Below are 11,063 nucleotides of genomic sequence, written 5' to 3'. Positions count from 1 at the left end.
TGCACGTGTGCCAAGCACTGTGTGGTACTTACTACAGATCAAGGCAACAGCCATGCGCAGCAGTTTGAATTGGCACTTCATTCCTGACCAGTTCTGGAAAAGAGACAAGGAAAACAAAGTAATGCTGCACACAAACCTGAAGGGATATTACATTTAAATCTGTCACTTGTCAGGCAACTTCTCAGTGCATTCAAGACCTACTGTGCTTTTTCAATGCTACCTTCTGTGCCTCAGGCTCCCTGAAATTCTGCAGCTCAGATCTTTGGCAGAGCACAGAGAAACAATAAAGACTTCAATAAAAGCATGTCAAGGTAACAGTGCCATAAGAAAGCCTGAACTTAGTCTCCTCTGTCTTCAGGCTTAGTTATTAATCAATATAGTGGAATAAAAATCTCTGAATGATAATCAGAAATAACGGAGAAATATTAAAAGTCCTCCTTTTCCACTCGCACATAATTTTAAAGCAGGAAAAGAGATCATGTTTTGAGAAATTCAGATGTATGACAACATTATTATTATTTTATTATTACTATTAGGTGACTAAATGAAAATTTGCCTATTGAAGGCAGACTGAGATAACATGATAATCATGTTTGTTGTGCAAAGCTCCCTATTTGTCACACTGAAGAAATAAAAAGAATGCTTGTAAACTCCTCAGACTATCTCTAAGGACACCTGGGATGGCAAAAAATGCAACCTCCACAAAATAAGTAACTGATTTTCTCTCTCCACAGAGAGATCTAACCCAGTCAGAAAGCTCTTAGCTCATGCTGATTAATACTGTGCTGCCTCTTTCACTTTTAATTTCCATGTAGCTGCTTTGAATCCCTCCCCTCACTCTTTTCCTTGGGGGGACATGCTTTATTGCTTCCCCCTGTTGGTTATTTTATGTATTTCATTCCAATAATATTTCTTTTTCCAAGCAGGAATGTTTCCATTTCCTTTGGTTACCAGGAGGGAGCAGAAGATTCCAGAGACCCTCCCTGCCACAGTCCCTGCTGTCCCCGGCTGTGCCAGCCTGAGCTTTGCAGCCAACAGCAATGCCTTTCAGTGTGCAGGAGCATTGCATCTAGATAACAAGTGAGCACAGGGACACAAGGGGGGAAAAGAAAGCAAAAACATCCCTCCACCAGAACTGGAAAGGCAGCAAAAATATTTTTAGATGAGAAGAGAGGCAGTGGATAATGGAGAAATAAAGATGCTAAGGTAGCAGTTGCTAAATAGATTTGGCAGAGGCCAATGAGAAGTGAAATGACAGATCATTTTGTGATGTTCTAAGAAGTCAGGGAAGGTAACTGCTGAAAACTCTTCACAACCTCTGGAAAAGCCTGTTCCTCTAAAGCAGACTAAAATTTCCTCCAGTGTCCCCCTCTAACCCTGTGAATTGTGGTGTTAAAAACCCAGAGTGTGCGTTACCACCCTGAGAGACACAGGAAGCTCCCTCCTGCTGTCCTTGGCACAGTGCAGGGAACACAAATCACACTGGGAAGAACTGAATGCAGGGGTGCAATTCCCCAGCAGAAACCCTGTGCTATAGGGGCAGCCCCTCTCCTCCCCTCCTGAGCTCTGCCAGCCACTCAGCTGTCTCGTTTGGACAGCAGCCTCAGCTCACTCATGCTCTGAAAAGCTTGGAGAGGGTGAAGCAGAGCAGTTCTGCTCAGGATATCTCTCACTTCCCAGCTGTTACAGAGCTGTCTGCAGCAGCACTGAGGGTCACAGCTGGAGCCTGCTGACTCTGCTGCAGACAAGCATCAAGCACAAGGTTTTCTTTTAGGCTTGGCTCCACCACCACCACACACATATCTTCCATCACCCATATAACAGATCTGCTGTCTCTACTGCAGCCACCTCACATTATCTTTCCACTCAGACCCAGGGGAGGAGCATTATCCTCATTTTTGTGGTTATTCTGCTCTGATATTGCTGGTACAGGACACACATGAATCTTCTATCAGCAAAGCCTTTTTTGCCCAGTGTCAGCTGAGGAGTCCCCAGGGCAGCTTTGCTGGGCTTTGCCACCACCTAGCTGAGGGCTGGGGATGAACTCCTGTTTCCAGCCTTAGAAGAATGACAATGCTGGTGTTTGCTCACCTTTGTAAAGTATTTCATGAGGTGAAACAGCAAAGAAATGCATCATTAGATCACCCAGGGTTCATCTTCAGTCTGGGTTTTACAAATGGAGATAAGGAATATTCTGCACATGAATCCACTGAATGCTAAACTTCCAGAGATATTCACTAAAATTACACAGTACATCCAGACAGAAACAGGTCTGCCACTTCTGCACAGCCAGTCTGCTTTTCCAACATTTGCATGGAGAGTTGATAGCCTGGAGAACACTGATAAATCTTGGATTACCAACATCTTTAGGTTGTCCTGGCAAACTGTCAGCTATCAGGGTACCAAGCCACTGAGTGCAAGGTAATATTTCCATTCCAGAACCACAACACTGAGACAAAGACTCTTAGCTGGGGCAAGCTCTGAATGACCAACAGCTGGGTCAGGCCTTACTTCCAGCCCCTTTGGGCCACCAGACGTGGCTCCCTCTGAGGTCAGACAGTCACTCTGGTACTCACCATCACAATATTGGCCAGGTGAGCAGAGACAAGAGCATACACACCTCCAGAGGAGCCCACCACCGGCGCCCTCATGTCAGCCACTGACACTGCCAGGGACCCTGGGGGAAACAACAAGGCTTTGTGACAATTGCCCACCAAATAAACACACCCTCTCCTACCCTAGCTCCCTGCTATGGCCCGTTTGTGTTAATTGCTGCAGGTCAGGAATGCAGAAAGAGAAGGAGGGGGAAATTGATTGACTCGTGAAGCCAAATCAGTCCTGTCAAGGCAGTGACTGATTGATTCCTCTGCACCTACTTTAAAAGCAGCCAAGCAAGGCAGCAATGTGTCTTTAAACTTGTCCTGCAAAAAGGCATTTATTCCCTGATTGAAGGAACAAGGGAGCAGGAGACAGACAAACGTCTGTGTTTGTTTCTCACCTGAAGATAAAAAAGAAGTAGCTCCCGTGTTGGCAAGAAAAATATTAGCACAGGCAGAAGGAGCTGGGGACTTGTAACTTAGCACAGACCTCTGATCAAAGCACAGCCTATTACCTGTAAAACTTCAGAGTAAAACTAGTCCAAAATAACCTGGATGGAGGCAGTAGGCACATGACAGCAAAATGACAGGTCAAGGACATAAAGGCACCACTAATGACAATACAGCCAAACACAGACATTGCTTCTTCTTATCCCAGTTGGAGGCTTGGATCTGCTCAAAGCTCCTTTCATCGCTGACTTTAAGAATAATTTAAGCGATAGAGGGAAAGGCAGATTTGCTGTCACAAGGAAGGGATAATGAAGATCTTTGTGATGATTGGGAATGGGAAAAAGACATATTGGCAAATCTTGAGAGAGCCCTTGGTAGCACGGAATCTAATGAACTTCTTTGCTAATTGCCCAACTGATTCCAGGTCAAGAAAGTGCTGAGCTTCCACCAGCCAACTCTGCTGATAGCTCCCTCCTTGCTTGTATGGCCCTGAGAGTTCTCAGCTCTTACACACTGCCATTAAGGAAAAAGTTAATGAGAAATAGAGGAAGGAGTAATAAGAACTTGCAGTTAAGTCCTCAGACATTGCACTGAGCGCCTCAATTTCCATTCTTAATGTGTCTTCTTAGTAAAGCCAGACAAATGAGAAAGAACCATAAAAGTTGTGGCCCAACTACATTTTACATTTTGTCTATTCCTGATTATTTAGCAGCTGAGTAGTCTTTATATTGCCTCAGCATGAATATACCCATTTTCCTCTCTCCTGGCACGTGACAAAGAATAAAGGATGTTTCATAACTGGCTAAGATATCAGTGAAACCCTAGGGTTTGGTAGGTGTATCTGGGTAGAAAAGCTTTATATGGGAAGTTGCAAATTGGGCACCACTTTTGTTAGTGTTTGTTAAAATAACAGCCAGGGGACAGTGGAGCTGCTCTGCTAACTCCTTTCTCTGCATTAAATACCATTGATGTCTGTACCATGCCTCATCCTGTGTCCTAGTCCAATTATTCTTTCCACAGACTGTCTCCTGGAATGCAGGATTTATTGGTACCCAGTGCAGCCCATTCTGCAAAGGGTTTATCTGCTTATTATGGAAAAAGTAATTAAGTGGCTGGAAAAAACCAAACAAACACTATAAATCTTGCACAAAGGTAGTCAATCACTGAGTTCCACTGTAAAGCTCTTGGTTGTTTTCACACCCTCCTTCTGTTTTAACTAGATTTTGATCTATTGTCAGCTTCCATCACCTCCAAACTGCTGGAAATTCCAAACATAAACAAAAGCAATTCAGCACAAACTAAAAATCAATCAGACCCCATGGCTTAATAATGAAATAAATTTCCCAGATTTCTGTGCACTGCTCACAATCTACAACCAAACACTTCTTGCTTACTTAGGTTGTAGAAAGGTGACAGACAGGACAAAAGGAGGAAGAACTGCCACAGGGCCAACATGACTCCACATTCAGGAAGATCACCTAAAGCAAGGCTGTTCTAAAATAACAGGCAGTTGGTGCATTTTTATCAAGCCTCCTAAACACAGAGTCTATGGCTGCATAGAAATAGATGTCAAGTTGTACCATATTTTCTATGTCCAGCCCTGCAAAGCATTTCAATGCATAAAAGATCAGTGAATGTTCCTCTCCTAATCCCAAATATCACAAAACATTTCTCCAACTCAAAAGCCAGCACAGACCATTTTCACTGCTTCTCCACCTGGGGCATGCAGAGGTGTCACCTACCTGCCACAACTCCTGCAACGTACACAAAACTGATCCTCGCAGCTCCGTGCACCATTTCCAGAGGAACCCCAACCAAGAGCTGAAGGACAACATTGAGCCCAAGGTGTTCTATCCTGCAGCAAGGAAAAACAACAGTTGTCCTCTTTTCCAACTCTTCATCTCCTTTCTCTACCACTGAGAAAATCAAATAGCACCCAATTCACATAAATAGACTAACACTGGGAAAAACAGTGATTCCAGAAAAAAATCAGACCCAGAGTTGCAATATTTCTTCCCTCCTTGCTGCTTTTATCTTTTCCATATTCACGCAGGTCCTTTCAGCTAAAGACCTTGTACAATGTTTGGTTCTTAGTCAGACATTTGTTTCCTTTTTCTTTGCTTGAAAAAGTTAAATGACTTGTCAAAAAAAAAAGCAGCAAGATGGCAGCAGAGCCTGGAACAGAAGCTAGAAATTTGACCTGCCCTTCTCTTCTCCTCTCCTAATGATTCCACTTTTCCCTGCACACATCACACTGCCATGATGGGTTGTTAAGAACGAGGTGGATGTAGAAGTTCCAGAACTGCCAATTCCTGGTGCTGTAATGCCCCTTTACAGCATGGGTGTCTGACCCTCACCCTTTTCTGCTGTGCCTACTTCAGTGGCCAGAATGGGAAGCAGAGGGCATTTTGATCCCTGCTGAGGTGCCCAGGTGTACTCACTGATGCTCTCCCTTCACCCACCCTTGTTCCCATTACAGCCAACAGCAAAACTCCAAATCTCCTGTTGAACACACAGGAACAAGCTGGGCTGAGGGAACCCCAGCAAGCCCCACTGCCAACAGTGCAGGACCACTTGCAGCTGCAGGCAGTGTGACAGCTCAGATGTGTGTATTGGGTAGCAGATCTCCCCTGAGCTGAATCAACACCTTCAACTCAAGTTCTCTGTTGCTTTAATCAATACTACTTAACAAACCCAACCTGCCACTTTTCAAAGCTCTATACAGACATTCATCTGTAGGCTCCTCCAGTGAGCTGACACCAGCACCAGGCCCTGAGCAGGATCCTCAGCTCTCTGCTAGTGTCTGAGATTTACCCTGGGCTCACAGGACTGTGATCTCACTGAATGGTGACGTCCCACTGGAGCCAAGGGCATCCTGCTCTTTGTATGAAGAGAACCTGCTTACAAAATAGATGGATCTAAATGACACAGTGGTACCCTTAATGCAGAAGGCCAGCATCTTTTGGGGAAAAGAGAGCAAAGTACCTAATGTCTTGAAAATATACATCTTATTTTATACAAGAGAAGGGTTGCTCACAGGCAGGCACTAGCAAACTTTGGATTAAGTTATATGCATTTCCACTGTTTTGATCTTTTTTTGATCTTTTTCATGTTACCATAGCAATTTCCCATATACAGCAGAGAAAAACACTGATGGTGAGATTCAGTAATGACAGAACAGTCTCATAAATGAGAATGTAAAGTTGGACTGCAAAAAAAGTGCTAGAAATGATACTGCAGAGAACAATCCTCTCCTGATATCTTAATAAGTTTGTTTCCATTGAATTTCTCTCCAAAGATGAATCTCCCTCCTGCACAATGCACTCAGCACTGCAATTTTTCATCATGGGAACCTGCTGCATGTAACTGAGTTCCTTCATTACCTTTTCAAACCTTCTGAAGCCAGTGGGCAGGGTCAGCACTCGCTCTGATCCCGCATGCTCACAGAACGCCGGGAATTAAATTAGGAACAACCAGCAAAGGTCAAACTGAGATCACTGGGATGAGTCCAAACATCCAAGTGCCCTTTCACAGAGGGGAGGGAAGAAGCTTTGGCTGGCACACAGTCAGCATCATGAGGTGGCACCTGACATTTCCACACAAAGCACTGGGTCTTATTTTTCAAAGGAAGCTTTTGTAAGAGCTCAGCAAAGTTTATCCTGGACTCTGAAGTGACTGCTCTGATTCACAGCTGTTCTTAAAAGACTTCCCAGGAGCAATCCCATTCACTTCTCTTCCCCATCATGCTAAGAGCTTTGAAGGCACCAGAGTCAATAAGTACCCATAAAATATAATTACCCTTTGCCAGTGCTGAATGTGTCATTCTTGAAATGACAATTTCATTGATTTATTAAGGACTTTCTCCTTCCCTGGGACCAAACAAATGGGACTGAGCATCAATGCAAGTCATTAGTTATGGCAGTGATACAAATGTGTGGGCTTCAGATTATCAACGTCTGCTTTCCATGAAAACAGAAGGGCAGAATTTACAACTTTGCCTTTTCAGCCCTTGACAAAGCTCCCTCCATCAGAACCAACACACAGCCTGCACATTTTTGGAATCTTTCTAGAGGCACAGCCAGCCAAGCCTTAGCAACTGCTGCCTTCTCAAACACCTTCCAGCTGCCACTTGCTCTTCAAAAAAAGACAGAGTGCACTAAATTAGGAGCAGTCCACATTACCATTTAAAAGTCTCAGCTGGAAGCAGGGTAACAATGGACCCATGGCATTGTGTTATCCTCTCATTTGAAAATTGAGAGGAGAATGATGGGTGTCCACTAAAAGACAATATTACCTTTCCAAGATATATCTGTTTTCCTCACAAGAAAGGAGCTTAACTCAGAGAACTTAGAAATAAAGGAACATTTAGCTTAACTCCAGATACTGCAGATAAATCACAAGGTTTATTGTTCCAGTGGGACTCTCCATTTTAAAGGCTGTGTAGCTAAAGGGCTTGGAATCCATCATGACGAGTTCCCTGCTCACCACCTTCCATTGCTCCACTCTGAGTCAGCCAGAGGTGAAATAAACTGAGGGATTTTTGGCCAGTGAGTGTGAAGAATGCCAGGGAACTGCCTGCTACAAGGGTGACCTGGCACAGGTTAGGAAATCATGCCACAGAAAGGCATTCAATGCTGGGAAATTGTCCTTGTGCAGGTGTTTCTCCTCCAATGTATCCTAGAGCAATCTGTAGTTATAGAAGGGATATGGTAAAACACCACCACCATCAAAAGAAAGCCCAAATATAAATTAACTAACATTAGTTAAAATTATTCTTTCTTTTACAAGGCCACTTTTCCCCATATTTTCAGTGATGGAAATTTTCATTTCTCATTTCATGAAACCAGCCTCATGTCTAAGCCCAGCAGTCCCCCTTGCAGGATGGAATCTGTGTAATATGGGCTCTTTGCAGAGGACAGAGGCTGCCACAGCCAAAAGTTTCCTCTAAAAACTTTTCCCTACTCTTCCCTTGGGTGGAGTCTGTTTTTATCCAGGGATCTGGGGCACATTTTGTGCTCCAGGGCAATTACACACCAAGGAAGTTATTCCATGGCAGGGAAGAGACATCAGCATGTCTTCCATCAGAGATGTGGAAAAAAGGCAAAGATCAGCTTGATCTTTCTGGCCTTTCATAGAAGAACATTGAGTGATGGAAATATAGGCTTTCCATTTAAGAACAAAGGGTCCTTATGCAGTTTCAAGCTCTACACTACTGCTGAAAGGCTTTCTGCTGTCATTTTTCAATGACAGAATTAAAGAAAATTGCAATTATCTGCCAGGAATGTGTGAAGATAATGATCTGAGAAACTCTTCAGAGGGGGTAGAATGTTTTGTACAGGGATGAACTTTCCAGTGACACTTACTCATCACCATGGCATCACAAACATCACACAATTAAGTCTATTTAAATTTTGTGAGGACTAGGACAGCTGAGAAGAACAGAGTTAGAATCACCACACCTTGTATATTCTTCCCAAGTCTGCTACATACCTCCCATGGGATGAAGGAGGATTCATTTATACCATGGGATGAAGGAGGATTCATTTCATTGTGCACCTTCATTTTGCATGGACCCCACTCTGTGTCCATCTGGTCACTGGAGACTGTCAGCTCCTCAGGAACACTGAGTTTGCTCAGTGTGTACAAAATGGGAGTTCAGGCTTGACACAGCCTTCTAGGCACTAGCTCAGTCCCTGCAGAAGGGACCAACATTACTGAGTGATGACATGTCCCAGGCACAGGAATTTAACTGACTTTTCCAACACCCTGTATTTTTAAATACCAGTCCAGCATCTTTGCAGACTTGTCTTACCACCTGCACAGCTCCTTTAGTGGAACACTGGGCTTTGACCTGGTTTTAGGAAGTGCACAGTAAGAAGAAAGTGTGGTCCCAACACTGCTGGGGAGGAGAGCAGCATCTGTTAAGTTCCTTTTATTGCCTTTTCCCTTCAGAGAGTGGTGAAGGTTTGCACCTCATTGCCCACCAGTCCACAACATCTCCAGATTTTTACACACAATTTATAACTGAGTTTTTAAAATTTAATTCTGAGCTGATTCTGTCACTTCCTCTATCTCTCTGGGGAACCTGAACTGTTTGTAAGTACTCACCCTGCATGCATGAATATGTAGGTTAGGTACCTCCAAGCCTGGGCCCGAAGCTGGGGATGGTACAGCAATGCATTCTTCAGGTACAAGGGGTGGCTGACTTGCAGCACAAATCTGTCTAAGACCACTCCATTGTAAAGAAAAAAGGCAACCTAGAAGAGCAGAGAGATTAATTGGTTACCAAATGCCTTTTCTCACCAACAAGTCCCTTTTAGCTAAAATAATGGAGAAAAAGTAATATATAAAAAACTTTTCTCCCATTTGAAAGCTTCACACAGCATGAAATTCCCTGTTTTGAGGAACCTGCAACACATTGATATAACTGTATTTGTAACACACCAGCCCCTGAGTCAGAGGAGCCTGCTCCCAGTCAGCACCCTGCTATCAGTGTCATATCCTACTCTGTACTTACTTGAGCACATTACTCAGCAAATGTGCAAAGATCTCATTTGGGCAACACATGAGCAGGTCAGAATATTTTACCCAGAGGTTCCCTCCCCTCCTTTTTCTCTCCACTCACAAACAGAGGTAGCTGTACAGACATTTCTAATTCCATTGACTTGTCCATTTCTTTAGAACTGTCCTGTTTTCACTCCTCAAACAGTTTTGCTCTCATTTCCCAATCTGTGTAATCCCATCTACAGATTGTTCCAGTGACAGGATCACAGTCCCCACTTAAACACACACACTCCAACAGGCAACCAAAATGGCCACTGGCTTCATGTCTGTCCTTGTCCAGGTGTGAACGAGTCCCTCTCTGTGGTGGTGCTCACAGGGGTCTTAGGATGAGGGAAGAGACGAGGATCTGACTCCATGTTTCAGAAGGTTTGATTTATTATTTTATAATATATATTATACTAAAACTATATTAAAAGAATAGAAGAAAGGATTTCATCAGAAGGCTGGCTAAGAATAGAAATTGAATGATAACAAAGGCTTGTGACTGACTGAGACAGTCGGGACAGCTGGACTGTGATTGGCCATTAATTAGAAACAACTACATGAGACTAATCACAGATTTATTTGTTGCATTCCACAGCAGCAGATAACCATTGTTTACATTTTGTTCCTGAGGCCTCTCAGCTTCTCAGGAGGAAAAATCCTAAGGAAAGGATTTTTCAGAAAATACCATGGGTGCACCTCTCCAACCCTGGCTGTGCCCCAGCAGGGCCTTGGGCAGTGTGGGGAGCTCCCAGGGAGGTACTTGCCTCCACGATGGTGATGGTGATCATGAACCAGGGCGGGGGGCAGCAGGTGTAGCTGTCGTAGTACCACTTGCGGTCGATCTCCCGCGGGAGGGTCTCGTAGGCCACGTGCCGGATCAGCCTCTGCGAGAGGCTCAGCCCCGTCTCCTCCAGCAGGGCCTTGCTGCACAGCCTCCTGTTCCCCTGCAGGATGGCCTGGCGGAAACTGTTGGACCTCTTGTTGCTCATCTGGGTAAAAGGGAACAGAAGAAACCATGAGTACAGGCCTGGCACAGTCACCAGGGAGAACAGTGCCAGTTTGGCAGCACCAGATCCAGGCAGGCAGGAAAGCCACCAGCAGGCTGAGCTCTAGGAACCAAGACTTGGGACAAAGACAGGGTGACCTGCTTGGGGTGCAAGGAAAACGAGTACCACAGTTTACCATTGTAATGTCAATAAATGAGGTCAGGGCAGAAATCTGGCAAGGCAGAGCAGAGGCTGCTGATGCACCTGGCTGAGCTCTATGGACCATTCTCCAGCCTTCCATGCACTGTCTTCACCATCAGTTATCACAATCCATATTCCTGTGTCCTCCTTCCCTCTGCTCCCTCTGCTCTATCAAACTTCCCTGCAGTGTCGGGGCAGGAAATTTCTCAAATGTAGCAGCAGGCACTTTCAGAGCACATCTAACCCTTGGGGCAGGAGTTAGCTCTGGGCAAAGAAAATT

General features: G+C 44.5%; 1 protein-coding gene across 4 annotated transcripts in view; it reads right to left on the bottom strand.

The window, feature by feature from the left end:
• RHBDL3 (rhomboid like 3) overlaps nt 1-11,063 on the bottom strand; it is a 60,995-nt gene that overhangs the window by 5,993 nt on the left and 43,939 nt on the right. For all 4 annotated transcript variants that reach the window (XM_074554918.1, XM_074554919.1, XM_074554921.1 and 1 more), the window contains 5 exons: nt 10,361-10,585; nt 9,156-9,304; nt 4,790-4,902; nt 2,577-2,677; nt 33-93 (listed from right to left, as the gene is read on the bottom strand). In XM_074554918.1, coding sequence (XP_074411019.1) covers nt 33-93; nt 2,577-2,677; nt 4,790-4,902; nt 9,156-9,304; nt 10,361-10,585 — 649 coding nt within the window. The remainder of the gene's footprint in view (nt 1-32; nt 94-2,576; nt 2,678-4,789; nt 4,903-9,155; nt 9,305-10,360; nt 10,586-11,063) is intronic.

Source organism: Zonotrichia albicollis, chromosome 19 (genome assembly GCF_047830755.1).
Source record: "Zonotrichia albicollis isolate bZonAlb1 chromosome 19, bZonAlb1.hap1, whole genome shotgun sequence".
NCBI classification, from domain to species: domain Eukaryota; kingdom Metazoa; phylum Chordata; class Aves; order Passeriformes; family Passerellidae; genus Zonotrichia; species Zonotrichia albicollis.
This window is presented reverse-complemented; position numbering and strand designations above follow the sequence as displayed.